Source organism: Chlamydomonas reinhardtii, chromosome 17 (assembly GCF_000002595.2).
Source record: "Chlamydomonas reinhardtii strain CC-503 cw92 mt+ chromosome 17, whole genome shotgun sequence".
Classification (NCBI taxonomy): Eukaryota; Viridiplantae; Chlorophyta; class Chlorophyceae; order Chlamydomonadales; family Chlamydomonadaceae; genus Chlamydomonas; species Chlamydomonas reinhardtii.
In genome coordinates, this window is record NC_057020.1 from 1150366 (window position 1) to 1176598 (window position 26233).

At 63.3% G+C, this 26233-nt stretch overlaps 7 protein-coding genes across 7 annotated transcripts; 5 read left to right on the top strand and 2 right to left on the bottom strand.

Annotated features, from left to right (window-relative positions):
- On the top strand, nucleotides 1-3112 carry CHLRE_17g704350v5 (uncharacterized protein). Its single transcript, XM_043071970.1, has 8 exons — nucleotides 1-135; nucleotides 330-401; nucleotides 539-656; nucleotides 836-918; nucleotides 1075-1222; nucleotides 1360-1495; nucleotides 1661-1823; nucleotides 2187-3112. The coding sequence occupies exons 1-8, from the start codon at nucleotides 88-90 to the stop codon at nucleotides 2340-2342; spliced, it is 924 nt and encodes a 307-aa protein (XP_042914429.1). The 5' UTR covers nucleotides 1-87; the 3' UTR covers nucleotides 2343-3112.
- A 2-nt stretch (nucleotides 3113-3114) lies between these two features.
- CHLRE_17g704400v5 (uncharacterized protein) lies at nucleotides 3115-8610 on the bottom strand. The gene is made up of 8 exons (XM_043071971.1): nucleotides 7990-8610; nucleotides 7464-7663; nucleotides 7235-7335; nucleotides 6924-7118; nucleotides 6293-6673; nucleotides 5531-6044; nucleotides 5107-5393; nucleotides 3115-4953 (listed from the first exon to the last, which is right to left on the bottom strand). Exons 1-8 carry the CDS (start codon nucleotides 8406-8408, stop codon nucleotides 3700-3702), a joined length of 3351 nt encoding a protein of 1116 aa, XP_042914430.1. The 5' UTR covers nucleotides 8409-8610; the 3' UTR covers nucleotides 3115-3699.
- Nucleotides 8611-8740: 130 nt separating this feature from the next.
- On the top strand, nucleotides 8741-14002 carry CHLRE_17g704450v5 (uncharacterized protein). Its single transcript, XM_043071972.1, has 8 exons — nucleotides 8741-9248; nucleotides 9377-9573; nucleotides 9749-9840; nucleotides 10116-10295; nucleotides 10436-11020; nucleotides 11136-11586; nucleotides 11763-12076; nucleotides 12298-14002. The coding sequence occupies exons 1-8, from the start codon at nucleotides 8896-8898 to the stop codon at nucleotides 13543-13545; spliced, it is 3420 nt and encodes a 1139-aa protein (XP_042914431.1). The 5' UTR covers nucleotides 8741-8895; the 3' UTR covers nucleotides 13546-14002.
- Nucleotides 14003-14050: 48 nt separating this feature from the next.
- Nucleotides 14051-16448, top strand: CHLRE_17g704500v5 (uncharacterized protein). The gene is made up of 4 exons (XM_001691679.2): nucleotides 14051-14821; nucleotides 15093-15241; nucleotides 15392-15524; nucleotides 15721-16448. Exons 1-4 carry the CDS (start codon nucleotides 14089-14091, stop codon nucleotides 16287-16289), a joined length of 1584 nt encoding a protein of 527 aa, XP_001691731.2. The 5' UTR covers nucleotides 14051-14088; the 3' UTR covers nucleotides 16290-16448.
- Nucleotides 16449-17411: 963 nt separating this feature from the next.
- Nucleotides 17412-20930, bottom strand: CHLRE_17g704550v5 (uncharacterized protein). Its single transcript, XM_001691521.2, has 7 exons — nucleotides 20355-20930; nucleotides 20036-20117; nucleotides 19736-19855; nucleotides 19133-19203; nucleotides 18779-18931; nucleotides 18177-18444; nucleotides 17412-17847 (listed from the first exon to the last, which is right to left on the bottom strand). The coding sequence occupies exons 1-7, from the start codon at nucleotides 20766-20768 to the stop codon at nucleotides 17753-17755; spliced, it is 1203 nt and encodes a 400-aa protein (XP_001691573.1). The 5' UTR covers nucleotides 20769-20930; the 3' UTR covers nucleotides 17412-17752.
- Nucleotides 20931-21030: 100 nt separating this feature from the next.
- CHLRE_17g704600v5 (uncharacterized protein) lies at nucleotides 21031-23364 on the top strand. The gene is made up of 8 exons (XM_001691678.2): nucleotides 21031-21145; nucleotides 21296-21339; nucleotides 21518-21603; nucleotides 21738-21901; nucleotides 22059-22151; nucleotides 22352-22433; nucleotides 22686-22743; nucleotides 22964-23364. Exons 1-8 carry the CDS (start codon nucleotides 21092-21094, stop codon nucleotides 23082-23084), a joined length of 702 nt encoding a protein of 233 aa, XP_001691730.1. The 5' UTR covers nucleotides 21031-21091; the 3' UTR covers nucleotides 23085-23364.
- A 46-nt stretch (nucleotides 23365-23410) lies between these two features.
- Nucleotides 23411-26215, top strand: CHLRE_17g704650v5 (uncharacterized protein). The gene is made up of 7 exons (XM_043071973.1): nucleotides 23411-23493; nucleotides 23559-23668; nucleotides 23833-23977; nucleotides 24110-24486; nucleotides 24662-24705; nucleotides 24852-24960; nucleotides 25089-26215. The coding sequence occupies exons 1-7, from the start codon at nucleotides 23479-23481 to the stop codon at nucleotides 25906-25908; spliced, it is 1620 nt and encodes a 539-aa protein (XP_042914432.1). The 5' UTR covers nucleotides 23411-23478; the 3' UTR covers nucleotides 25909-26215.
- Nucleotides 26216-26233: the final 18 nt, after the last annotated feature.

The window sequence follows — 26233 nt, forward strand, 5'->3', positions numbered from 1 at the left end:
CAAATGCTTGCAAAGTGCCCAATAGGGGTATCGCTCAGAGTTGCAAGGAGTTTTTCGCGTGCCAGGCCTGTAAAAGCCTGTGCTGTAATGGGGACGAAGCCACATCCATGCCGTAACTTGCACTGGGTGTTCAAGGTGGGCTTGCCGACCACGAACTGGCGTTTGGCCTTGCGAGCATCCAGAATCCATTACATCCTGGCGCGGCAACATCAGACGGACGCGCTGCAGCCTGCGTAATTTTATTGATACATGCTTCGAGGGCTATTGGGACACGCTGCAGGCGCGTGGTGGCCTTGAAACTTGGCCTGACGGGGTTGTGGCGCACGCAGGTTGGCGACCGGACGGCCACCACCCGGTTCTACAGGGACGCCCTGCTGCTGGAGCCGCTCCGCCATGAGGAGGTGCGTGAGGGCGTGGTAGTTTGATCTTCAAGGCCCCGAATGGACAGGGGCAGTGTCTTCCGTGCGCGCACTGTGCGCCCTGCCTCTGCTGCACCGCCCCCAGCTGCCCGCGCATCCACTCCCGCGTACAAATTCAGTTTACTGAGGGCTGCGCGGCGGCTTGCAACGGCCCATACGACGGCAAGTGGTCCAAAACCATGATCGGGTATGGCGACGAGGATACCAACTTCGTACTGGAGCTAACGTACAACTACGGTGTGTGAGCGGGCGGCGGCGGTGACCGGCAGTGCTCTTGAGTAGCTGGGCGGTGTGCTCTTGAGTAGCTGGGCGCAAAAGCGCTGGGACCCTGCGCAGTGGTCCTCAAAGTCCCCTGAAAGCCTATGGCAAGGGCGTACATGTTTTGCTTCTGACCTGTGTGCCTGACGGCTGTGCAGGCGTCAAGTCGTACCAGCTTGGGAATGACTTTGACTCGATCACCATCTGCAGCAAACGCGTATATGATAACATCAAGGCCAAGGTAAGTGGCGGAACTCAAATATAACATGTCTCGGCGCTGCGTCTTCCTTTGGATCCATGCATACGTACATCACACACATGGCTACTTCATTGGAGCATTTTAGCTGTGCCTGATGGTACACCACCTACCGTGTCACAATTCTGCGCCCTACGGCAGGGTGTGGGCAAAGCGGGTCCGGACGGGGCGCTGGAGGTGGCGGCGCCGGACGGCTACCGCTTCCGGGTCCTCAGCCAGGAGCCCAGCGAGGGCGCCTGCCCCATGACCGAGCTCCGGCTGCACGTGTCCGACCTGGACAAGTCTCTGGGTGCGTGTATTCGTGTGTGGTGTGTGGTGTGCAGGAAAGAGTGGCAGGACGTGTCATCTAAGGTGCCAATTGTGGTGTGGGTAGGCCAGCAATGGTTGAAGTGGAGCAGACGTCTGCCAACTGCTTGCCGCTCGCAGCGTTCTGGTCGGGCTTCCTGGGCTTTGCTGCTGAGCGGCCGGCACCAGGGCAGGCGCTGCTGCGCTGCGGCCCGCAGCAGTGCGCACTGCGGCTGGTGGAGCTGCCCAAGGAGGAAGCACTGGAGCGCGGCACGGCGTGAGTGCGTGCCGCACATCTTTGCTGAGGGAGCGGTTCTGCACAGTCACAGCAGCAGGCGCACCGCCTTAGTGGGGAGGTGGGGGCATCTTTTGCGCATCACTCGCGCGTCACCAGCGCCATCGCCTGCCTCCCACGCTCGCTCACGGTTACACTTGCTCACAGGTTCGGCCGCGTGGCGTTCGCCTGCCCGGGCGAGCAGCTGCAACCACTGGAGGCGGAGGTGCGCGCCGCCGGCTACACGGTGCACACGCCGTACGTGTCTCTGGACACCCCGGGCAAGGCCACAGTGCAGGTGGTCATCCTGCAAGACCCGGACGGGCACGAGGTGGGTTTGACAGCGACTGCATGCGGTCCGCGTTCACACCCTGTATGAGAGGGATTCTGTGGTGTTCATGAAATGAAGGTTGTGACGATGGAGGCCGGGTGAGAACAGCTCGCATACTTCAATGGAAACGCACCTATGAGCACGCAGACACAAGCTGCACACACACCGCGTTGCAAGCCTGCCTATGTCCTGAGTCTGTCCCTGCTGGTGCTCATTATCACGCGCGCACACACACGCACACACTTTGCGCAATGCTTTCCTTGTGCTCTTTAACACACACACACACACACACACACACACACACACAAACACACACACACACACACACACACACACACGCACATTGCCCCGCCCCCGCCCCAGATCTGCTTTGTGGGCGAGGCCGGCTTCACCGACCTGTCCCGCCGCGACCCGGCGGCCGGGCGGCTGCTGGACGAGGCAGTGGCCGCGGACGACAGCGCGGCCTGGTTCCGCAAGCGGGCGGAGGCAGAGGCGCGCATGGCAGCCAACGGCGTGTGAGGGAGCTTGCGTGTTTGGGCGGGGGGGCGGGGTGTAGATACCAGCCCAAACTTAACCAAACCCAATGCAATAGAGCGAGGAGGGGGGGGGTTACGGGCGGGAATGGTTTGTGTGTTGGGGCGTTTAGGGGGATGAGAGGCTTGGGGAGTGGATGCAGGGGTGTGTGTTGAGACTTGAGAGGCGACGTGTGGGGTTGCAAGGATGAGGGTGCCCAGGGGATCACCTCTGAGGGTGCCGGGATGGCAGGAGCGTTGAGAGCATGGCAAGGTTGATGGGAGGGCTGGGGACATCGCGCAGGAGTGTTACAGGAGTGGGTGGATGTTGTGCATCACAAGTTGCAAGTCTTCGTAGGCAAGAGTAGAGAGTGACTGAGTAAGGCTGGTAGTGTACAGCGCATTCCCAAACCCGAGAGCACATGGTGGCGTTGGCATGGAAGCAGGAAACAGAGCGGCAGCACACGTAACGATACGGTCTGCGATTTTGCTGATTAGATGGGGGGAAGCGCGGGTGTGCAGCAGCGTGACGAAGTGGACCGGTTGTCCATGTTGTCGTGCACGCATACATGGTCGAGATGCCGACCACATCCCACCAGGGTAGCACAGCTTCCACGTTCAGGCGGGCAAACGTTGTGAAGCTTTTGATGCGAACGACAGCCTTGGTATCGTATGCAAAGCCCACGGCCGACCACAGGCACGCAGGGCACGCGGCTGTCGCACCTCTGTACACGCCATGTGAATGCATTTGCAGCCAGGGAACGGCAGGCTCCCATGTGCCTTGCCTTGCACAGGTACCATAACACGCGCTCCTTCCGTAGCTGGCCTCCCCAAAGTGCCAGCTTCCAGCCGTGCTAGCCGCGCCGCACAGCAACTGTTACCCTCGCGCTCAACCACCAGACCTAGCCGATGTACCCCCATACAAGCAGCTACCTTGCCAGCCATGCACAAGTGCCCATTCTCACAGACACGACGCGCCAGCCGCCATGCTCATTGCTCCTCTGCATTGCACAACCCCACTGTCTTTTGCATTGTAGTGCATGTAATTGACACGATACAACAGCTACGGTATGCGGTGCAAGTCAATAAAGAAACGTCAACGCGGCAGGACTCCTCCCAAGCCATGGGTGCAGATCTCCACTACCGTACTTAAGCCACTGACTAGCTGCCCCAATCATGCTTAACCGCCCTTCGTTAGTACCCCCCCCCCCCCCCAACTCCACGCCCCGCCGCATCACTGCGCATGCCCATGATACCAGTGCCGTACTCGAGCCCCAAAAAGCTACCGACATATCGAGTTGCACACAATCAGCTCACATCAACACTCGTCAGTACCACGGCCCGTCCCGCTAATCGGCGCGCCATCACGGATTCAAAGGTGCCGGTGCCGTGTTCAGAGCTGCCCAAATCGCGCCCAGGCTGGGGCACTGCGTCTTGTGCCCCGCCTTCCAGTGCGCCTTCTGGCACTCGGAGCTGCAGTACCTCGCCGCCCGGCAGCGGGCGCACGCGCTCAGCTGCCCCTGGTGCTCCACCTGGCGGCAATCAGACCAGGCGCACAGGCGGATGCCGAATTTCGCTGCCAGGTCCCAAACAGCCTGCCCGGGCGACAGCTCCAATGGCAGTGAGCGCAGCTTGAGCTTATCAGCCACGAGCCTCATCAAGGCGCTGCCAATAAAGTTGCAAGTGAGACTGTCACTACTGCTGCTACTGCTCCTGCTGCCATCGGTCCCAGACGACACGTGGCAGCCCGCCTCCAGCAGCGCATCCACCAGCTCTACCCGGCCCTGCTGCCGCAGCCAGGCCGTGCCCAGCAGCACGGGCGGCTCTTCGCCGGAGGGCGGCCGCGTCCCTGCCTTCCCCATCTGCAGCTGCACCAGCTCCGGCATCTGCTGCGCTGGCGTCAGCAGCGTCAGCACCTCCAGCAGGTCGAGCGCCGCCGCGGTGCCCTCGGGGCAGCGTCGCCTTGTCGCGCCAACCAGCGCCGCTACCAGCCAGTCCGACATCTCTCCGTCTTGCACCAGCAGCATCAGCCACGACTGCAGCCGCGCGCTAGCTACACCCACATTCACACCGAGTGTGCCGTACATCACAAGCCGCGCCATGAGCGCTTGCATCGCCGCTGCGCTGTAGACGCGTGTAAGCCCGGTAACCACGTCGGCCGGGATGTCCGGCCTCGACAGATCTTGCAGATGCATGTGTGAAAGCGTGGGCAGCAGCCTCGACAGCAGCAGGACGTACAGCGTGTCCCTACGCGAAGCGCTAGCTCCGTTTACGCGAGCAGCCAGCCACATCCGCCGCAGCCGCTGCGGCGGCACATCCTCCCGACTGGACTTCGTCAGCAGCGCCGCAGCGCCGTCGATGGCGGCTGCGAGGTCGTCCGGGACGGGCTGGCCAGGTAGGCAGCCCGGCCCTGTCGCGGCCGCACCAGCAGCACCATTGCCTCCACTGCTGCTGCCACTGCTGCTGCCGGATTCATCGCCGCCGCCACTGCTGCAGGCCGCCCCTCTGGTGCCGCTGCTGCTGTTGCTGAGGCCCTTTGGCGGCGCCCACATGCACACGGCCGTGACATGCTCCAGCAGCTGCACCAGTGCCACCACAAGGGCCCTGTACGAGTGCACCTGTGCCATGGAGACAATTGCCAAGGGTCATGAGGTCGCAAGCAGGCACCACCGCAACATCAGGCCGCTACGCCAATAATTTCCAGCATGAGCCTTGCCCAAGCTCTGCACACACAACGTGCTGCATCTCTAGCTACAATACCCGCAACTCACGCATTCATTGCTTCTCCCGCCGCGCATGGCCCTCTGGTCTGGAAGGACGGCGGCGGCGACGCGCAAGGATTCCACCAGCCGCACCACTTCATGCTCCGGCCCGTGCGTCAGCAGCGCCGGCAGAGCGCACGACTGGCGAAGCAGGAACTCCACCAACATCGGTGCGCCGCGAGCGGAGACGCCCGCCTCCACGTCCCGCATGCAGCCGTGGATGGCCCGCGACAGAGCGGTCAGGAAGCCGGCCCTGATCGCCGTGCGCAGCGCCAGGGGACAGCTGAGCTCGAAGGCTGCAAAGGGAGGCATGCAGCGGAGCAAGCCAATTTAGGGACGCAGATCACCCAGATGGTGTAATAGCAAGTGGCGTATCATGTGTGGTGCCCTGACGCGTGTCAGCACTACATTTATCGATCAGGCGCCCGCGCACCTTGCGAGCCCCCTGCCTTTACCCCCTGCGCCTCGCCCTCTCCCGCATACTCGTGCAGCAGCAGGGAGCCCAGCGACGGCAGCATGGTTCTTGCCGCCTCAAGAGCCCCCGGTGCCAGGCCTGGCAGCCAGGCGCTCGCGTTCGCCCAAACGCGGCACATGATGCGCTCCGCCTCCTTCACACGCAGCTCCTTCACAAGCCGACACACCGTGGCCATTGCTAACGCCATGGAATCGTGGCAGTGCGCGTCGCCCTGCTGAGCGCAGGACCGCTGCCCTGGCAGTGCCATAGCCAGGACCTTGCAGACCAGTGAGCAGGCCTGCGCGGCGCTGAATGGTATTGACGGCGGCAGCACGTTGCGGCCGCCAGCCGCCGCCGCGGTCGCGGCGGCACCAGCGCTGCCGCCGTGCGCCTGTGATGCTGCGGCTGCCCCGCCTCCCGCCTCAGCTGCTGCGCCATCGCCTGCCACGTCGGAATCCTCGAGTGCAAGGGCCACCGGGCCCGACATGGTCAGCTGCGGGCACATACACATGACGGTGGCAAGGCGGCATCTTGGTCAGTGCGCACGGTGTAGGCGACTACATCCGTATTCTGCTGCACATGGCACGTTAATACAGGCTGACACGCAGAATAATGCTAGCCGGTAAGGTTCCGGCCCGCGCGACCTCAGCGCGACGCAGGTTGGGTACTGACACGCCAGCCAGCCGGCAGACCGGCAGACCCCGCCGGCAGCATTCCACCCCGCCCATACCAGATCCCCACCTGCCACAGCGCGCTTGCGGCAGTCGTGGACAGATGCAACGCTACTGTGGCATGCTCCATGCGAGGGCGCTGCAGCTGCCCGCTGCCACTGGGCCCGGCGGCGTCCTTGGGCTCTGCCAGAACGGCAGGCGACGTGCGCGCCGCCAGCGGCAGCCCAAGAAATGAGTCGCTGCCTGCGTCGTCCGCCGCAGCTGCAATGCCCAGCTCGCTTGCGGCCGCCTTTTCCACCATGTGCGCTGCATCCAGCAGCTGCTTGGCCGCCCACATCTGCACGCCCGTGCCGCTCAGCAGCCCGCGCACGGCCGGCAGCAGCGCCAGCAGCGCGGGGTCCGTGCCTGGCTGTGGCGGAGCCACCAGCGACGCTGCCAACTTGTAAATCATCTGCAAAGGCATATGGCAATAGATAGCAATCAGTACACGTTTTCACAGGCGTACAAGCCCAAGTTAGGCGCCGGCTGTTTTATTAAACATGTCCAACGGTCCCGCAAGCTGCCCAACCACCAGTGCGAGTAGTCTGCGCACGGCGGCTGCAGCCCGCTGTTAGGACGCCAAAACTGTTGTCGGTACTCGGCATGTTATCCGTGGCGCATGTGTGTAGGAAACGCTGTGCGATGCAAGGGGGCGGCCTTACCATGTTGAGGTTCCGGCGCATGTAGTCCAGGGGCTGGCGAAGGCCTGCCACGACTGCCAGCCGCCGCGCGCGGTCCGCGGGCTTGAGCGTTGTCACACCGATGGCGTCGCACCCCTGCTGCTCCCGTGTCGCGCTCACATGAAACCGCATGGCCGCGCGGCAGGCGTGGTCAATCACGTGACTGTCAGCAGCAGCCTGCACGTGTCGGTACGGAAGGTTCGAAGGCGGGCATTAATACGAGTCCAAAAAGCTGCTTAGGCAATGAGCTTTAGACAGTCAGAGCAGTAGAGTGCTGGCGGTTCCTTACCAACCTTGATGAACTCGCTGTACAGCTGCAGGTTGCAGTCGGCGTTGCTGTGGCAGGGCACGTTGTGGATGCCCGTGCAGCTGCTCATGAGCACCATTAGAGAGCCTGCGGTCGCAGGCACATGTTGTATGCCCTTAAAAGATACTTATGGCATGCCGGACGCCGTTACGTAATAGGGATACTGGCGTACCCGCGCACAGAATGCAAAGCAACCTGCACTACCTAATGCCTACCGCACGCCAGGACGGTGGTGTCGGCCTGGCTTCTGGGCAGCCGCCGGCCGCGCGTCACCGCATCAAACACGGCCGAGTACGACTTGAACGTGTCGGAACGCAGCAGCGCCAGCACGCGCCGCTCGTGGCCGGGAGAGTTGTGAGACAGGGCGTCGCTGGAGGCGACGATACCGCATATGCCGAACATCAGCACAGAGGTCCTGCCAGAGTTAAATAAGCGATGTACTACGTTAAGAGTTTGACTGTGTTACGGCAGTTGCGTAGAACAAGCGGGACATGAGGTAGTAGGGAGCACACGCACCCCGCATGCACCGCCCGTACCCATATCCCACGTGGCCTATGGACATAACCCGATTACGAAACAACAAATGGCATGTGCACTACAATTAGGCTGCGGCCTAGTGAGCCTGAGGTCGTCCCGTACAGGTGTGTTAAGGAGGCACTACAAGCCTCGGACATATGCCTGAAGAACGCCCCTTCCTGGTTCTACTGTATGGCCCACGCGTGTTTCCAGACCGCAACGCACCGCTCCAGCAGTCGTGCTAGCCGCTGGACCTGCGGCGTCTCCTCCTCCTCGTCCTCCTCCGTGTGGTCCTGCTGTGCTGCCTCGGTCCTTTGATGCGCCTGCCGATCCAGCAATTGCTGCATCTCCTGGTATAGTGCGCAGTAGTCATGGAGCGCGTAAACGTGCACAGCGCACACGGACGCCCAAAACTCCAACGTGCCGAGTGCGTCCAGGTGCCCGCCGGTTGCACTGAACTCGTCATCCGCCAGCAGGCGTTCGAGCTCGCTAGCGGCCGACTTTGAGACGGACAGCAGGCTGTGCCCATCTGCCTCGCCCTGCTTGGCAAGCTGTATCACAAGCGCATGTACTCGGGCAGCAGTACCGGAGAGCTGGCGTGCGGGAACTGGCGCCTGTGCACCACGCCTGGCACGCGGTGGCATGATTCAAGCGCGGCGTTTTGAATTTAAGCCCGCCCAAATTGAAAACATGTATATGCAGAGAAGCCAGCAAATCCAGGTAACTTAAGAAAATTGCTAGACCATCTATTGCATTCGGCGCGCGCGGTCAGCGTTTTTGCACAATGGGGCAACCAATGAAGCGGAGTTGACAAAGTTATGGCTTGTTATATATCTTGCTATCCACACTTAACACATACAGTATAGATAACTAGTTCATCGCTATATTGGGGCGAATGCGTGGAGACTTCGTGTGTTCCGGAGTCGGCCCCACCTCGTCCAGTTAACTCGGTACGCGAGAGCAACACACTTGTGGTGATCAGGCGAGCATTGGACACTAGCATCACAGTCCCCAGCTGTCCAGCGCGGAACAGCCCCGGAGCCGGCCCCACATTAGCAGTGCCGAATGCCCCCCAGTGGTAGGATAGCCGGCGCAGCTCGGCAGCCTGTCAATGCTGGTCCAACCCCTCAGATGAGCCCTAATGCTCAGCCAGATATCCGCCCCTTTGTGACGTGCGTGAAGCGCCTGGCGGGGCGGGGCGCGGAGGCCGGGGGCAGCCTGCGGTCTGTGCCCCTGGAAGACCTGGACCTTTTGCGACCGGTTGGCTCCACGGCCGGCAACTGCGATGAGCTAGCTATCGCGCTGAGGTTTCGGGGAAGTAGGGAGTTCTGGCACGCAGCACTGGCGGTGCACGCCTATCTCGCCCGCGACTGCCAAGCTGTGTGCGAGGCCGCGGGCCAGCTGCGGCAACAGCCCAACCAGCCAACAGGCGCTACAGGCGCGGAGCCGCCGCGCGTGGCGCAGCTGCATCAGGAGCAACTGAGGTGCGTACACTGCTCCTGCTTGGCTGCGACGCTGCCCGATTTTCCGTAGCTGAGGTGAACGCGCACCAAGACCTTCAGCCAAACAAACCTGAACCCTGAACCCGTTCACCCTCGCCCTGCATAACCAGGATTGCTGGCGCGCTGGGTGTGTTGGCGAAGACGTGCTTCAACCTCAAGGCCGTCGCGTCACCCGATACCGCCGACGGCTCGCGTGTGCTGGCGCTGCTGCGGGGCGACGCACTGCAGGTGTACTCGGCAGTCCTCAAGGCACTCACTCGCAGCGTGGCGCCGGTACCTGAGCTGTGCGACGAGGCGCGCTTGATCTGTGAGTGCATTCCGTTGAGACCCCTTTTGGATTGTGTGGGAACTGGGAAGCGCTAAAATAATTCCAGCAGTGCGTGGTTGGGCTGCTTACGGCCTACTCATTGTGCCGCCCTGCTCGAATTCGCTGAAACCTCCACGTTTTGTTTTCTCGCGACCGCCACTTCCGGCACTACCAGCCACGCTGCTACTGTTTGTGGTCTGGGCCGCTGACATCAGCGTGGCGCGCATGCGCGCCGGCGACGTGTCGGTGGCGGTAGAGTGGGCGCTGGTGAGTCATGAGCTGTCGCGAATAGGTCAGCTTCTGCTCCAATCTCTGAAGGCGCTGCCTGGCTTGGGTACGGCTTGGCCACGGCCACATTCAGTTGGGCAGGGAGAGCAACAGCGCTAGTCATGCCCTCATGCACCGCGCAACACAGGCTTAACGCTTGGTGCAAAGCTTTCGCAATGCACACCCTGCTTGCAGCTCTTGCATGCTTTGTACCCGCCTCTCTCCTTCTGCTTTTCCAACATCTCTGTCTTCCGATCGCCACGCATCCTGAACAGGCGATGGCGGCCAGCCGTGTCCTGGAACACGCCTGCTGCGCGGTCCTGCACCTGCAGGGCGGTGTCGCAATTGCACGGGCGGCGTGTGCACCGAGCGCGGAGGCCAGGCTGAAGCTGCAGTTGGAGGTCGAGTGCACGGACCAGTTGGTCCTGTGTGACGTGCTGGGGCAGCTGTGCAAGGTGCGTGACTGGCGGCCGTGTTTGGGCTGCTGCTGCATGACTCCAGCCTGTCTCCCACTACTCGCAATGGCTCTCCAAGTTTGAACAGCAATTTAAACTTTACTCAAGCCGAATGGCAAACGCTCCATCGCCTCGCACAGGTAATCCAGGTCGCTGCCGACATGCAAGCTGCAGCTGTGGCCCTAGGCTCAGACGCGACGGCTTGCGGCGGCGGCAGCAGCAGCAGCCCCGCTGGTGCAGCAGCTGCGCCAGCGAGCGCCGGCCCTGCTGGCTGCGGTGCCGACCAGCGGCAGCGGTGCTCGGTGCAGCTCCTGCCGTCCCTGCGGTCCGTGCTGTGCGGCAGGAGCCTGAACTACTGGGTTGTGAAGGGGCTGCTGGACGCTGGGAACGCGGCGGTCGAGTGCAGCAACCAGTTCTCGGGCAGGCTTCTCGAGGCGACGGAGCTGAGGGAAAAGGCCACTGGCGCAATGGTATCAGAGCAGCTGCAGCAAGCGATTGAGCAACGAGGCGCCGGACTGCCGGCGCGGTGGCTGGGCCTGCCGGAGCAACACCGCACATTGAAGTCCGACTTTGAGCGAGCGGGCGACACGCAAGGCGAGGCCGGGGTCAGCAGTGCGCTGCCATTGGGCCCTCTTCTAGTCGGCGTCATGCGGGAGGGCCGCCTCATGGTCCGGCTGAGTGACATGTACTTCCAGCTCGTCATGGCAGCTCGCCAGCTGTGGCAGGTGGGTGGGCGTCTATTGTGATGCAGGTGGGGGCTGCGGTACTGAAGTCGAGCAATGCTTCTAACCCTATCATACATGGTAATTTGCTGAGGTGCATGTGCCACACATCTTGCAGGCCATAAACGCAAGCCCAGGCGCTGGTGAGGCGGGCAGCAGCACCAGCAATGCCGCCGGCCGCAGTGCGGCAACCAGCCGCGCAGCGGCGCGCAGCCCCTTCACCGCCGCGCAAGTCTGTGCAGCGATGTGCCATGGGCTGGAGTCTATCGGCGGCATGGGCATGGCGATGCAAGAACTGGTCGGCTCCCCGCTCGGCTACCGCGCAGAAATGGGCGCTGCGGTGCAGATGCTGTGCGGGCTCGCGAAGCAGCTGCGGGCGCGCCAGGCTGTGCGCTTGCTTGGCACGCTGTGGACGTGCGCCGCAGTCCTGCTGTCGATAGTGCCTGCCTCTGCAGCACGCGGCGACCTGTCGGCTGCGGTGTTGGAACAGTCCGTGGCGCCGGCGCTAGAAGCCATGGGCTCGCTGTTGCTGCACACGTATGCTGGAGAAAACAAGATCAAGCTTTCAGGTGCATACATGAGGGACCGGCTGCTGTCGAAGGTTCCAATTACCAACAGCTAAACGGCGCCGTTGGCATAAGGCATGGCGGGGTTGCAGATCATGTGAAAGTGGCGCCGACGGGTGCTTCCTGGACTTTGCCAACAGTCGGACTTGCCCTTTTCTTGGGCCGTGCGGTGCCTGCAGGGCGCGTTGGCGGCTGCTGCACGAGCCTAACAGCCGCTAGCTACGCACGGGGTATCTACCAGCTGCGCTCTTGCCTGCGCGACACGCTACGGCCTCCTTCAGGCGGCCGGGCGGCCGCGGAGCGGCAGGGTCAGCTGCGCGTGGCCCTCACCGACCGGTTCCTGCGGCGGTCGTGCGCTCTGCCTGCGCTGCTGACCTTTGGGAAGCCGGACGAGACGGGCGGACTGTTGGTTGCGCTGCGGCAGGCGATGTTTGTGCCGGCCGTCACGGCTGCAGGCGCAGGGCCCAGCGGCAGCCGCGCACCGCCACCGCCGGTGGGTGCCTCGTGCCGTGAGCTACGCGTCCGCACTCCGCTACTCGTGCCTTACTAGACTTGCTGGCACCTCTGGCATGCGTGGGCTCAAAACAAAACCCCCTCAGCAAGCAGCCCGCCAGTAGCCTTTGTGGTACGAGTTGCATGTGTGTTGGGCTCGTTGTATGCCATGCATGCTGCTTCTCCCACACGGGCCGCTGCCCTACTCCTCTGCCGCCACAGGCGGGCGGTGACGTGCAAAACCAGATGGTGCTGCTCGGAGTGCAGCTGCTGGAGCAGGTGGCGGCGGCATGCCTGCAGGCGCCGCCTTCGCGGCGGCGGCCAGCTGCCAAGGGCGCCTCCGCACGCGGCGGCTCGGCTTCGCCTGTGGACGACGATGTAGCGGCGCGGCTCACGGACACGGCAAAGTGCGACGTGCCGGCCGAGCGCCTGCAGCGGCTGTGGGCGGCGGCGGAGCCCAAGGGCGCCGCTGCTGCTGCGGAGGCTGCCCGCGACACCGGCTCGCGCATGGCTGTATACGCGGTGCTGCAGCTGCTGCCCGCGGTCGTCCACTCCGGGCTTGCGGGGGCGCTCAGCAAGGCCCATAAGGACTTCACAGTGGGCCTCAGTCGGGTCTTCTTGGCGGTGGCGCTGCGCGCGCTCGAGGTGGTGCAGCGCACCGCGCGGCAGCGGGCAGCGGGCGCCGTCCCGGCTGGCGCGTCGGCGAGGGGCAGAACGGTGGAAGAGATATTCGCGCATGCCGCCGTTGACTCGTGGATGCTGCTGCTGGTGGACCAGGCGGGCGTGTACCAGTGGCTGGCGGCGGCGCTGGGTGTGTCCACGGCGCAGTGCTGGCCCGAGGGCCACGCGGCGGCGCTGGACGTGGTGGAGGTGCTGACGCTGGTGGTGCCGGCGGAGGAGCTGGCCATGTGGGTGCGGCTGTGGTCGGGCGGGGCAGAGGCGCAGCCGCCTCCGGGCGCCCCCGCCTCCCCGCATGCGCCGGTGATCCAGCTTGGCGAGGCCTGGCTGGCGCAGCATGGCCGGGGGAAGCTGGTGGCCGCCCTGAAGGACAAGGGCTGCTACGTGCCGGCAGAGGCCGGCGGCCGCGCCTCGGGGCCGGCTAGGGATGACGGCGCGGGGGTCGCGTCGCTGCGGCTCGACGTGGTCATGAAGCACCGGCTGCCAGCCCTGCCGCCGCTGGTGTGCCCGATAGACGCGGTTCGCGGCCTCGACGTGGAGCACAACTTCCGGCCTTGCAGCCATCCCGGCTGCACGCGCGTGCCGGCAAGCCCTGGCATCGTGCCTGAGGTCGCGTCTGAGCTGCCGACCATGCGGTGTGGCCGCTGCCGGGTGGAAAGCTACTGTGGGGCTGAGTGCCAACGGGCGCACTGGCGGGCGGGGCACAAGGAGGAGTGTCCGCGTCTGGCCCAGATGCGGACGGACCTGGAGAGCGCGTCTGTGATGATGCACTTTGGTTTCTTAAGGGTTTGAAAGAGATGCAGTTCCAGACACGGTGGAGTGAGAGGGTGCTTGGATGCAGAGAGTACGGTAACCTGTAAATGCATAGCTGAGGCGGATTTGCGTTACGGCTTGTGCAAATGTCGAAAGCAACTGGGCAATGAAGGGCTGGGCGGTATGCAACCGATTGTAGGTGCAGGCGTGCGGTGCTGGTATATGAGGAGCGTGGGTGTGTGGTGTGCACTTTCACGATGTCAAGCTAATTGATTACAAGGTCGGACCGGCCAATCGAGCGCGAAGATACCGTATAGTGGGGGGTGGGGGTGCGGTAAATGCAACGCATCACTGGTGACTCTACACATGGGTGCAAGACTGCATAACTCTTAACTTGTCAAACCATACGACGTTATAAAAACGTTACGTCACTAGTGATTCTTGTTTGGGAGTTTTGGGCGCTCAACGTTTACGGAAGGTCAGGGTTTACCTTTTCACCTTTGCACGCTGACTACGCACACAATACTCCAGCGGATGCCAAGTCAATGAAGTGTTGTAAAGAACACGAAGCGATACCGTTCCATGAGCAGAGGCGTCGCAATCTCAGACGATGCAGCACATGAACGTGTTCCTCGCGACGTGCTTTTCCTGATCCTTGAGTGCCTGCCGCAACTAGAGATATGTCTTACAGCACGCCTGGTCTGTACAGCGGCGCGCGACAGCTTCGAGCCGGTCAAGCTCAGGCTGCAGCGTCCCTTCGACGCGTCAGTGCTGCCCGCCCACACCGCTCTATGGCTGGCCTCCTGCCGCGACCCCTCCGTCCGCGCCTTCCTCTCTCTAGAGCAGCGCTGTGCCGTTGTCAAAGCGGCCGCAGCCGCCGGCTGCCCCGTAACACGCAACCCGGAAGCAGCGCTGTGGCGTGCCGCCTGCCCTGGCCGCGCCGAGTGCCCCATCCCCACGTACCATGCCTACGCCTCCCGGCGCATCGCCGCCGCCGTCGCCTCCATCCCTGGTGACCGGCCATCGGAAGACATGGCACTGACTGAAACGCTGCTGGCGAGCGCGCAGCACGGCGACACAGACATGCTTCGTGTGCTGCAGCCACACGTGCGGCGCATCGCTGTCACCGCCGAGTCCGGCCGCCACCACCGACTGCTGGCGGCGCTGACGTGGTGGTTCATGAAGGGCCGCGTAACTGTTGAGCTGCTGACGTGGATGTTTGCGGGCGAGGAGGCGCCGTACCGCGACTGGCTGAACTCTCACGTGCCGTACCTGGCGGCGGGTGTGTGTGCGGCACACCACAAGCGGGACGCAGGTGCGTACATGCCGCATGTCTTGCCTTGCCATGCCTGTGGCGCTGCCATGACATCATCACGTTGAAATGCACCACCTCCGTACCTCGAGCACTCGTACACACACACACATACGCGCACACACACACACACACACACGGGCTTCGTTTTGTTGTTTTTTCAACACACACACTACACACACACACACACACACACACACACAGCCCAGCCGATTACTCGATCGTACGTGCGTGGCGTGTCACTTGCCTTCCCCTTTTTCGCCTGCCTGTGCAGACCTGGTCGCGGTGCTGAACTCGTTGCACTCCTTGGGCTTTGCAATGACTGGACTGACGCTGATGCGGGCAGTGCAAATGTATGTGGATTTCGACGCCGGCAAGGAGCTTCTGAGCTGGCTGCTGGGCAAGAAGTGCCCGGCGGGGCCGGTGAGTGTCACCGTGCTGGGCAGCTAGGGAACTTGCTGGGCGGGAGGAGGAGACAGCTGAACGGGAGTAGGCTGCTGCAGCTACGGGGCCGCTTTGGTTGCAATGCCAGAACGGCATACGAACTTTCTCCCCGCGTTGCGCGCCTCGCAGCCGGGCTGGGCCTACGCGCTGGCGCTGGGCACTGCCGCAGGTGTGGATGAGGAGTTGTTCAGTACGCGGCACATGGTGGCGGTGCAGCTGCTGGCGGCGGCGGGCGTGCCCATGGGGCGCAACGCGCTGGAGGGTGAGCAGCAGCGCGATGGCATGGTGGGGAGCACCGACCTTGCGTGGCGGCTGCGCTGTGGAGCTTGCAGAGGGCGGGAGGGTCATGTCAGGATACGCCCCGGCCAGGCATGACCGGCGCATGTGCCCAGAACTGCCAGTCGCATCCTGACGCGCATTTATGGCCCCACCTCACTCTCACGTGTGCGCACGTCCAGACCTGTACCGGCTGCCCACGCTTGAGACCTTCACGCACTACGTCAGCTGGATGCGCGAGCGCGGCTGCCCGGTGGGCCGCAGCCGCCTCTACCGCAGCACCCTAGCAGCCGAGCGCTCGAGCTGCTGCTGCTGTTTCGGCACGGGCGGGGGGCCACGCGCAAAATGGCTGCGGACGCAGGGCCTGGCGCCGCGGTCGCGGCTGCGCCGATGGTTGGCAGCGTGGGGCTGTGTGGGAGGCGTGGTGGTGGAAGCGGAGCGTGCGCCGCAGCATTGGCCGCTGGACGGCTTTCCTGCGCTGGTGCCGCGGCTGAGGCAGACGCTGCAGTGGAGCGAGGGGCCGCACATAGGGAGGCTGAGACCTGAGCTGGGGGCGCTGTGGATGACGCGGTGCTACATCGCGAGGGTGCGGGAGCCGCAGGCGGCTGCTGAGGGCCAGGCGCTCGTGGCGCCAGCTGGGCAGGCGCAGGGCCAGGAGGTTGGCGGCGGGGTGGCAGCGCCGGGGCTGCAGCCCGATGCTGGCGGTGGCGGGGCCGCTGGCGGTGTGGCTGGTGAAGATTTTGGGCCTTAGTGCACAGCAGTACATACCGTACTGCCACGCTCATTGGTGATTTTATAATTGGTGACAGTAAGAAATCGCGTTGGAATCAAACAGGCTGACACAGACTTTGGTGATGGGCTCTGGCAGGCGCCAGGCCGAATTACACCAGTGTCACAGAATTGGTGATGGGACCCCCCGAATCGTACCCAGCGTCTCCAGCCCCGGCAGCTGCAACACACGCCCCGCGCTTGCAGGCGCTCTCCAGCCAACGTCCCGCAGGACTTCTGCTGCTCAGCTTAACAACCACACACCCAGCAGCACCGTACCGTACGGTATGCAACACAAGCCCCGCGCTTGCAGGCGCAGTCAGGCGCTATCCAGCCAATGTCCCATAGCTTAAGCTGCTTAGGGCGTTGCAGCTTGGCCTTGTCTTGGCTGTCTCCGGTTTTAAGAATTAAGACAAGCCATGCATGCCCGTGCACGCCAACGTCACGGCCCCTACGACATGCATATAATTGTTTTCCCCATCATAAGCGCTATCGAGCAACCGCAGCCTATCGAGCAGCCGTCAGCCATGCCTAATTGCATATGATCTCTCGACATGCGAACCGGCTAACGTCGGGACACCACGCTTTCAGTCCCAGCGGGCCTCTACGGTATGTCTGATACTGCTGGCGACTGAAGCCTGACTGAGCAATGCCGCAGCGTGTAGTAGATGTGGATGGCAAACCCTTGGCACACGCGCCGGCCCAGAGCTGCTTCCGAGGTAAGGGATCAGCTGCTGCCAGGCCGACGCGGCTGGCGAGCAGCTCCAACATGCACTGCAGGTGCCCTTCCCAGGAGGCCGTTGGAACCGTGCGTACCACAAGACTGCCGCCAGGGGTGCCACCCCTGACTGCCGCCTGCCGCAGCACCTGCATCGGCAATGCAAAGCACCAGCGACTGATGCAGCTCTTGGGCGCGAAGCTCTGCTGTTGTGCTGTTGTGCTGTTGTGCTGTCGGCGCGTTGGTCGTTGCGCGGGCGCCTATGCGCCCTGCTACGTCACTGCTGCTCGCCGCTGCCCTGGCCGCCGCCTGCCGCTTCCTCGGGGCAACGATGCCAAGACTGGTTAGTCACTTGCTGCTGGATGCCCCTGACGCTGAAGAGCAAGGCTACGCGAAGGGTTACAAAGAAAGCTTAAACGTCCAAGGGCCGCACACCATAAACATCACACGAGAATGCAAGAGTCTGAGAATGCAATGTTCTGCGACCTGTGCGGCCTGAGGACCATCCATCCGCGGCGCCATCGGCACCTCCCGCACTTACGTGCGTCACTCGCAATTCCACATCCCCCCAGCAGCTGCGACCCCCCCCCTTCTGAACTCTCCACCTCCACCTTCACCTCCTCCACCCTCAACCCACCAACCACACTCCACCGGCACTCCAGTTTCCGCCTCCACAACCTCACCTTGACTCACACACCGCCCACGCCGCCGCAGTGTCCGCAGGCCTGTCACGGCCTCACTCCCAGGTAGAAGGCGAAGGGGAACTGGAACAACGCCAAGCCCAGCAGCAAGTAGTTGACCAGCGTCATGTCGCGGCCGGGGCCTGAAGAGGAGGAGGAGATGAGAGGGAGGGGCGAGGTAGGTGGGAAGGAGCGGGGGCGATGACTGAGGGCGGTGTGGACACGGGAGAGCGAGAGATGCGGCGGACCTTACTGCAGGACATCCGTTCCTTGCACCCCTTGCCCGGGCAGTTGAGCACCTCCTCAGGCAGCCCTCCGCGCCTACCTCTCCAGTCCCAGCCCGCCATCATGCCCACCCCATGCCACCCTATACCCCACCCCACCCCATGAATCCCTGTGTCTCCCTAGTTTCTTACTGGGAACGGTAGAACCCACCCCGCCCCACACCCCGCACGCAGCCCACGCAGCTCACCGTAGCCGCGCGTCTCCTGGAAGATGACGCGCTTCATGGTGCGCACCAGGAAGATGGCGGAGCACAGGCTGCCGTAGCCCCACGCCGCCAGGTAGGCCCAGCGGCCCGCCGCCTGGCCCGCCAGGATGGCGACGCACACGGGCACGAAGGTGTAGCCGGTGTAGGCCGCCAGCTCCACCCAGGGCACGGAGGCGGGCAGCGCCATGGCGCGCAGGACGGCCTTGGCCACCAGCAGGTGCACCAGCCAGGCCATGGCGCCGGACCACACCTGGAGGGGGGAGGGTGCGGGAGGGTGCGGGAGGGTGCGGAAGGGTGCGGGAGCAGGGCGGAGAGTAGGGCGAGTGAGGAGGGTGAGTGAGGAGGAGGGAGGGTGGGGTGCAGGTGTTCGCGCATGACGGCGCGCACGGGCTGTTGCCACCGTCCACCCCCATTCACGGAGCCCGCCGCAGCCCTTCCCCCACCCCAAGAAGCGGTGCATGGACTCCCCTGGGCCGTCGTCGGGTTCCGGGTCTCGGCCTCTCGTAGGAACGGTGAAAACAGCCCCCCGCTGTCCCCGCCTCTGCCCCCCCCACACACCCACCCGCACCCGGTCCCGGCCCCACCAGCGGATACATGTTGTCGGGCTTGAACTTGCCGTGGCCGGCCTGGCACAGCGCCACCAGCAGCGAGTAGGTCCACAGCGCCGACAACGGCACGTACAGGTCGGGGCTGTTCACGTCCACCTTGGGCGGCTTGAAGGCGGGGCCGCCCTGCATCTGAGGGTGGGTGGATGGGTGGGTAGATAGGTGGGTGGGTGGGTGACAAGGAGGGCACACGGGGTAGTTGGAGGGGCCCGAGAGCCGTACGACAGCGCGACGTGGTGCGCAGGTGAGAGGCAGGGAAGGCACGGTCGCGAGGCGCGCAGGTGAGGGGCAGGGAAGGCGGGCTGGATGCGGAGGGGCCCGCCGCCCGCGCACCTGCTCCGGCGTCCGCGTGTAGGTCCAGCGCTTCAGGTAAGGCGCCATGAGCATGAGCAGCTTGGACAGCACTGCGCGGGGGGGCCAAGAAGGGAGGCGTGTGCAGCCCATTTAAGCCCAGTTAGGGAAGAGAAGTAGAGCACCAGGGAGAGACCCGCAGCCAGAATCGTCAAAGCGTGAACACAACCTCAGCGCCTCCGCAGCGGAAGCGGCAGCCGCACCCCGCATCTAGTGTTCACTGCTTCAGCGCCCACGCATAGCTGCAAGCGGCTGTTCCTTGTTACAGTCCATGCCCCGCCTGCCCGGATCCGCCCCTACATGCCCACCAGCGCACCCATCGCTTCCAGCGAGAGGTCGTAAAGCGCCCCGCACGCGCGAGCTACCGCCCAACACTCCCACCGCCTCGCTATCGTTATTACAGCTGGCCATGCAGCCTCCGGCAGCCTCAATCCCGATTGCCACCATTCCAACCAGTGCCCCAATTGCGCTCTGTAAGCCCCCGCCTTGTCCCTTGCTGCTTCTTAACTGGGGGAGTTGGGACGGTGACAACAACCCGCCTCTTTCAAGGACGGCCACCCCCACCGCGCTGCAGCCACGCCTCACCGTACTGCTGGCTGATGGCGAAGTGGAAATGCAGCGCACCGCCGGTGAAGGCGCCCACGCGCTGCTGCATGCGCTCAAACTGCTGCGCGCCCCAGTTCTGACCGCCGCTGAACAGGTTCCCTGTGCGTGCGCATGTGTGCATACACACAAACACACACAAGCGTGGCATGAACAGCAGCTTGTGAGACGCGACGACTGATGCGTTTGACACTTGACACCCGGGGTTGGTTGCGCGTGTACAAACCGAGTCACTACGCCCGCCTTTCTCGAGGCCCCGTTGAAGGTACCTGCGCCACGCACCTGCCGCCATCAACCCAAGAGGATTCAACGGCATGCCGAATGCAGGCGCCGCGCCAGCAGAGGGGTCAGGGCCCGGAGCCGGCTACAGAGAAACCAGGCCAGGGGCCATCCAGCAAGTCAGCAGGAGAATGGAACTTGACCTGGCCAAGATTACTGCCCCTCAGCTTTCTTCACCATTGCCCAGCTTGGCCAACCGGCTGCCACCGACACAGGACCATTGACATGCAGAATGCTGTCAAAGACCACTCCAGCCGTGCCCGGCCCAAGGCTGCTTCTGGACAAGACGCCTCCCCTCACCCCAAACAACCCACTGGCTCACCTGCTGCGGCATGTAGGGCTGTTGGTGCTGCTGCGCGTAGGCAGGGTTGTATCCCTGCTGCGGCGCGTACGACTGCGGCGGTACCTGGTGGGGCTGCTGCGGGTGCTGCTGCTGCGGCATGTAAGCCGTGTGCGGTTGTGGCGCGCCGGGCACGCCAGGTATGAAGGGCATTGGGCCCGGGGGCGCTGGTCCCGGAGGAGCGGGCCCGGGAGGCGGCGGACCCGGCGGGGGCGGGCCTGGGGGCATTGCGTACGTATGTGGCCCCGGTAGCTGCCCGCTGCGAGGCGCCTGTGGTGCCATGTGCTGGCCGGGCATTGGGTGACCGCCTGCGGGCTGGCTGTAGAACTGCTGGCCGGCGTGGGGGTGTTGCCCGTCGCCGTGCCCGCCCGGGGCGCCCGGGCCGGGCTGGTACATGTTTTTAGTGCAAGAGAAATGTAATTCCGGCTTGCACTAGTGCAGTGGAGGCGTCCGAAGGCGGTCTACGCCTCTAAATGATCGCGCAAATTTGAACGCAAGGGGGATACAATGTTACTGATAGCGATAGTCAGCTTGTATGTACTGGAGACTTGTTATATGGGAAGCGGGACGGGTATGGCGACCTGTCCTAGCGCCAAAGTTCAATCATCGGCCTCACGCAGGATCGCACTTGCAGCCGCGCTGCCGCAGAACTTCACTTAAGCAGCAGTATAAGGTCGGAACTGCAGCTGATGTCCTCGTCTATCGCACGGTTTATCGGAATGGCAGCTCGCGTACCTGGGCTTTCCTCGCGCGGCCTGACGCGCCGCTACCAGGTATGTGTAAACGCATCAGATGACCTGACGTCACAGCTTGCTGAGCATGGCGACCCTGTCTCGACATGCCCGACAACTGTTGCACCTTCGCGACTGAACCGCCAACTATCGCGCGCCCTCACGCGTTGGTGTGCACGCAACATGTTGCAGGGAGCATGGATGACTGGCGTCGCGCCCGTGGTGCGCAACGCGCGGTGAGCCGATTGCACATTTGCATAGGGGCCCGCTCCAGTACTTTCTGAGTTTCCAGGTCCATACCAACAGTGCGCTCGTTTTCTGGGCTTAAGAAGCGTCTACGTGTATTGGTTGTTGCGGGTTGGCCAGACGATTTGTTCGACACTCGGGGCGGGCGTTGTGCGTTTTGCACCGCAGGCCCCTGACGTCGCTTTCTGCCGTGCTGGGCGGTGGCGGTGGATCTGGTGGCGGCAATGGGCGCGGCGGCAACAGCGGTGGCCGCGGTGAGACGGTTGCACCAGGGCTGGCTGGCCCCCGTCTCTGCTCACTCCAACCGCATGCTGCATCTCGCCCACCCGCCGCCAGTCTCTATCCTTAATGCAAAATCTTTCCACATACACCGCTTAAACGCCCGCAGGCGGCCCTGAGCAGGGCCCTTCCGGTGGCAGCGGCTGGGGCCGCACGGCGGCGTTCGCGCTGGCCGGGGGCATGCTGTTTACGGCTGAGGCTAGCTGGGCCGCCAAGAAGACGGAGCCGGCGAAGGCGGCGTCGCCCGCCAAGGATGAAATGACGGTGGACAAGGTGCGTGGCACGAGGGTTGGCGCTGTGCGCCTGGGCGGTGAGGCCTGGGCCCTGGCCTGGGGCATGCTGCTGACCGGCTGCGCGGGAGGGGCCCACGCGTCGCGCACGCAGGCGTCTGGTGCCAAGCACTTCACGCGTTGGCGCCTTGGCTGCGCAGGTGACGGATATGCTGTGGAACCTGGCCGGGCCCATCCTGACCAACCTGGGCTTCTCAGGCTGTGTGGGCGCCGCTGCCGGTATCGCCCTCAAGGTGAGGCTGCAGCTGCAATCGTGCGTGTCTGCCTGATGCGGCAGCAGCGGGTGCGGATGAATTACGAAAGCCAATGAAGCGCTGCTGTTGAGTGCCCTGCGTATCAACGGCTTCGCCTGATGGATGGCATAACTGAACGCAATCGTGCTGCACTGTACCTGATCCCCCCAACCTGTACGCATCTGCTCCCATCTGAACAGAAAGTGGGCCAGTTCATGGCCGTGTGCGTCGGCCTGTTGTTCCTTATGGTGCAAGGCCTCGCTTACACTGGCTTCATCACCGGTGAGGTTACCGAGGTTAAGGGTACCGGGGAATAAAAAGTCGTCATGAGCTCGGTTTGTCTGGGAGTTCAGGGCGTGGTATGGAGGCCCGGGGGGGGGGGGGGCGTGCAAGTCGTGCACTGAACCAGGTGTGCACGAGGTCTCCCTGAATTTCGCAAGTCCCTGTATTCAGCACACATTGTTTACCACATGTTTCAGATGGAATATAAAGCTTCATCTTGAGACCTGGCATATCTGCTTGTTCTCATTGCAGTTAACTGGACGCACGTGCACAGCACTGTGTCCAACGTGCTCGACGTCAACAAGGATGGGTGAGGAGTCACGCCATGTACAGCCGCATCGCGAATCAGTGTCAGAGCAGTGTGGGACCGTTTGCGCTATTGGTCGCATGCGGTTGGTCTTGGGACTTACCAGGCTGGTTCGAGTCCGTATGGCCAGGCGTTCGCAAGGGCGGGTGGCAGTCTGCACCTTTCAAGGGCCCGCAGTAACAAGTCCAAACAAAGCCCACGCCCATCATGTCGCCGCCTGCAGGAAGCTGGATGCTAACGATTTCAAGCACATCGTCAACAACGGCCTGGGCGTGCTGTCGCAGGGCGTGCCGTCCGTCGGCGGTTTCCTCGGTGGCTTCCTGCTCGCCATCAAGCAGTTTTGAGGGCAGGGAAGCGATCGAGTTGGCAGCTTGTGATCGATGAACAGCAGGTGTTCAGACTGAGTGCTCGTATGTGGCAATGTTGTAGGATGTATCATGCCTTAAACTGGCGCACTGGCTGCGGCTATGCAGAGATGGAGTGGTGGCAGCGGGCGAGGGGTGGGTGGAGGCGCGCGTGTTGTTCGTTGGTTTGTGCCTTCACGGCACCTGGCCATGTTGGCAGCTTTGCTTGATGCGTATTCATTCTTTACGGTACATGAAGTGCATGTAAGCTCTTTAGCGACTGGCTCAACAACGCTCACACAGCGACAGTCCGCGCCAGGTCAAGGGCTCTCAGCTCACTTACTCGTGGTCGACAGCTTTATTGGCCATATAACAACGTGTAAACGTCGCTGGGATGCCGCGGATCGAGGTTCGTGCTTGCGGACTTTGCATGCTGCTTCGCGACGCTTCTAACTGGGTGCCTGTCCATTGCAGGATGAGATTTACAAGCTTAATTCTGAAATTGACAAGTTTCTGGCTGAGGAGGGAGATGGAGACAGCGGCGACGAGGGCTCGAGTGCGGAAGCCGTGACGCTTCGCCCCAAGTGAGCGATGTTGCATGTTTTACCAAGCTTGGACCCAAGGGCATGGCATGTGAGATGGCAGGGCCCTGGCGAAAACCCGCCCGACTCACGCTCACCCGACCACCGCTGTACTGAGGACCACCCTTGACCACCATCCGCTGCCTCTGCCGTCTCCGCAACTGCAGGCCCGGTGCCATCACGCCCCTTGGCGTCCGCGTTGACCGGGGGGCAGGCTTCTTGGGCGCCAACGGAGCAACAGCAACGATAGGGGAAATGGACTCAACCCTGGCCAACATCCGGGCCTGGAAGCAGAAGCACGAGCGGGAGATGGTGAGACGTGCAAGCTAGGGCCTGCACCTGTCGCCTCCAACGCCTTGGTGCGAGCGTATGGGATAAGTACCCCATGCGCCTGCCAACCTACCGCTCCGACACTGCTTTCCTGCGCACGCGCTTCCCATGCAGCTGGAGATGCGCCAGCGAAACGAGCAGCGAAACGAGGCGCTTGCACAGGCTGCTGGCTCAGGCGATGCCAAGCTAGGCGCCCAGCCTGGAGCTCCTGCACCGGATGTCCCGGGTGATGCACTGCAGGCGGCAGCGCAGGGTGCAATTACAACGGCGCTGGGGGATGAGGCTGATGCCGATCTGCGCGAGTTGACGCGGGAGAGGCGCGAGCGGCAGGAGCGCCTCGTGTCAGGCATACGACAAAAGTACTCAGCGGCAGAGGACGGCTCGGGGCTGGGTAGAGGCGGGGTAGATGGCGGCGGTATAGGAGCAGGATCGGACGGCCCGGCGGCGCAAGCACTGCTGGCGGCCAGCGGAGTCCGGGCGTCTCGGCCCAGGTGCGTATACACTATGCAGGAACGTCTGTGGAATACCTTGCTGACGTCGTACGCAACTTGCACGGCCTATCCTGCACTGCTGTTTTGTACGGCATGGCCCTGGACTTCGTCACTTGGCCACCATCTTTGCTAGTTGCTTGCAATAGCAACGTCGCCCCTGGATTGCTGCCCGCAGCGTGAGCCACCCCCCGCTAGAATCCTTGCTGCGAGATCTTAACGGTAAGGACGTGCACGACTTACAATGCAACGGGCAGAACTGATATGCAACACACCATGAACATGCTCATCAGGTCATTCTGGTTGTTACTACATACTTACTCGACCGCAACCACATGCGGGCGCTGGCGTTTCTTCATGCCATGCAGTGTGGAGCTCAGTAGACCCAGCAACCTCGGCGGCAGTGGGAGCGCGAGTAACGTACATGCCTCCTGGTACCTCGGCGGGACTGGACCGGCCCATCAGCGCAGCTCGCAAGTAAGCGCATCATGGCTTCGAGGTCGGCTTTCCCTACCCCTTTTATCACTTTATCAGCCACACCCCGTGCGTCGCAACGCCCCACGCCCAGCGCAAGGTTCATTTTGCCGCCCTCGTCATGGTCACAGGAAGGCGGAGGTGGCAGCCAATGCGGCAGTGCTTCGTGGCCAGCAGCTGATGGCGGAGCTAGAGGCGGAGCTGAGGGCGCTGGAGGGCCCGGGAGGTGCTGGCGGCGGCGGCGGCGCCGACGCCGGTAGTACTGCTGCGAGGCCAGGGGACACCCTGGGTGATGTGGCCTCGTTCACTGGGATGCGGGCGTCAAGCTTCGCCCGGCCAGGCAGCGGTAGTGGGCCACTGGGCGCGGTGGACATGAACGGCAGGAGTGCAGCTGGCGTCTCTGAAGCAGGAGGGCTGGGCTTCTCCGGGTCCGGGGGCGGGGTCGGCGGGGCGGCAGCGGACGCGGGGCTCCCTTTGGACCCGCTGTTGGACTGGTCGGTGCAGCTGCAGGGCGTGCTTGCCAGAATGGATGCGCTGCAGACCGGGTACCAGGCAGGGGCGCTGGCGGCAGCATGCGGCGCGGACACAAGCAGCCGCCCTGGCAGCGGCCGTGCCGGCGGCTCTGGCGCCGGCAGCGCGGCCGGGCTCCGCACTGCATCGGCATCGTCGCTGATGCCGCCGCGGCCGGGCAGCGCCCGCATCAAGCTGGACCCGCTGCCGCAAGCGCCAGCGCTGCTAGCTGCCGCCGCAGCTGCGGCCGCGTCAGGGTCTGCAAGGGGGCAGCCCGGCGCAGCAGTGAAGAGGTCTGGGTCGAGTGGCAGCACAAGCATGGCTGGCGGCGGTACACAACAGGAAGATCCGGGCCCGGGTGCCGGGTCGGAGTCGGTGCACTTCGCCGGCAGCCGCATACGGCAGCTGCGTGAAATGCAGCGTCAGGACTCTGCGCAGTAGCATAGGTGGCCCTTGTGTGGTGCGGTTGCATGGTGCGGGCGAGCCATAGTTCAGCGTGATGCATTCATGCAGGGTAATGATTGACTGACTGACTGCCGGCTGTCTGACTGCCGGCTGCCTGGGATTTGGGAGGCACGCCTCCACCCACGTTGCCGCTGTTGCTGGGCCGCGACGCAGGCACGACGCAGGCCCCGCCGCCGCAGCGCCAGCGAGCGTGCGGTCGGCTCGGGCATCTGGCATGGTGGATAGAATGGTGACTATCGAGACTGGAAGCGAACTCGTCGTTCTTGTGTAATAATTTATAGATCTTGTAGCTGTAAACAGT

Coding starts and splice junctions, on each gene's coding strand:
- CHLRE_17g704450v5 (XM_043071972.1), top strand. CDS start 8,896: ATGAGCCCTAATGCTCAGCCAGATATCCGCCCCTTTGTGACGTGCGTG. Junction 9,574..9,748: donor CGACGAGGCGCGCTTGATCT/GTGAGTGCATTC, acceptor CGGCACTACCAG/CCACGCTGCTACTGTTTGTG. Junction 9,841..10,115: donor TGGCGGTAGAGTGGGCGCTG/GTGAGTCATGAG, acceptor CATCCTGAACAG/GCGATGGCGGCCAGCCGTGT.
- CHLRE_17g704350v5 (XM_043071970.1), top strand. CDS start 88: ATGGGGACGAAGCCACATCCATGCCGTAACTTGCACTGGGTGTTCAAG. Junction 657..835: donor GGAGCTAACGTACAACTACG/GTGTGTGAGCGG, acceptor ACGGCTGTGCAG/GCGTCAAGTCGTACCAGCTT. Junction 1,824..2,186: donor AAGACCCGGACGGGCACGAG/GTGGGTTTGACA, acceptor CCCCCGCCCCAG/ATCTGCTTTGTGGGCGAGGC.
- CHLRE_17g704550v5 (XM_001691521.2), bottom strand. CDS start 20,768: ATGTACCAGCCCGGCCCGGGCGCCCCGGGCGGGCACGGCGACGGGCAA. Junction 19,856..20,035: donor TCTTGGGTTGATGGCGGCAG/GTGCGTGGCGCA, acceptor GCGCACGCACAG/GGAACCTGTTCAGCGGCGGT. Junction 18,932..19,132: donor ACACGCGGACGCCGGAGCAG/GTGCGCGGGCGG, acceptor ACCCACCCTCAG/ATGCAGGGCGGCCCCGCCTT.
- CHLRE_17g704500v5 (XM_001691679.2), top strand. CDS start 14,089: ATGAGCAGAGGCGTCGCAATCTCAGACGATGCAGCACATGAACGTGTT. Junction 14,822..15,092: donor ACACCACAAGCGGGACGCAG/GTGCGTACATGC, acceptor CTGCCTGTGCAG/ACCTGGTCGCGGTGCTGAAC. Junction 15,242..15,391: donor AGAAGTGCCCGGCGGGGCCG/GTGAGTGTCACC, acceptor CGCGCCTCGCAG/CCGGGCTGGGCCTACGCGCT.
- CHLRE_17g704600v5 (XM_001691678.2), top strand. CDS start 21,092: ATGGCAGCTCGCGTACCTGGGCTTTCCTCGCGCGGCCTGACGCGCCGC. Junction 21,146..21,295: donor GCCTGACGCGCCGCTACCAG/GTATGTGTAAAC, acceptor AACATGTTGCAG/GGAGCATGGATGACTGGCGT. Junction 21,902..22,058: donor ATGAAATGACGGTGGACAAG/GTGCGTGGCACG, acceptor TTGGCTGCGCAG/GTGACGGATATGCTGTGGAA.
- CHLRE_17g704400v5 (XM_043071971.1), bottom strand. CDS start 8,408: ATGCCACCGCGTGCCAGGCGTGGTGCACAGGCGCCAGTTCCCGCACGC. Junction 6,674..6,923: donor TGCGCCGGAACCTCAACATG/GTAAGGCCGCCC, acceptor ATGCCTTTGCAG/ATGATTTACAAGTTGGCAGC. Junction 4,954..5,106: donor GCGGGAGAAGCAATGAATGC/GTGAGTTGCGGG, acceptor TCCATGGCACAG/GTGCACTCGTACAGGGCCCT.
- CHLRE_17g704650v5 (XM_043071973.1), top strand. Junction 24,487..24,661: donor GTCCGGGCGTCTCGGCCCAG/GTGCGTATACAC, acceptor TGCTGCCCGCAG/CGTGAGCCACCCCCCGCTAG. Junction 24,961..25,088: donor CCCATCAGCGCAGCTCGCAA/GTAAGCGCATCA, acceptor TCATGGTCACAG/GAAGGCGGAGGTGGCAGCCA.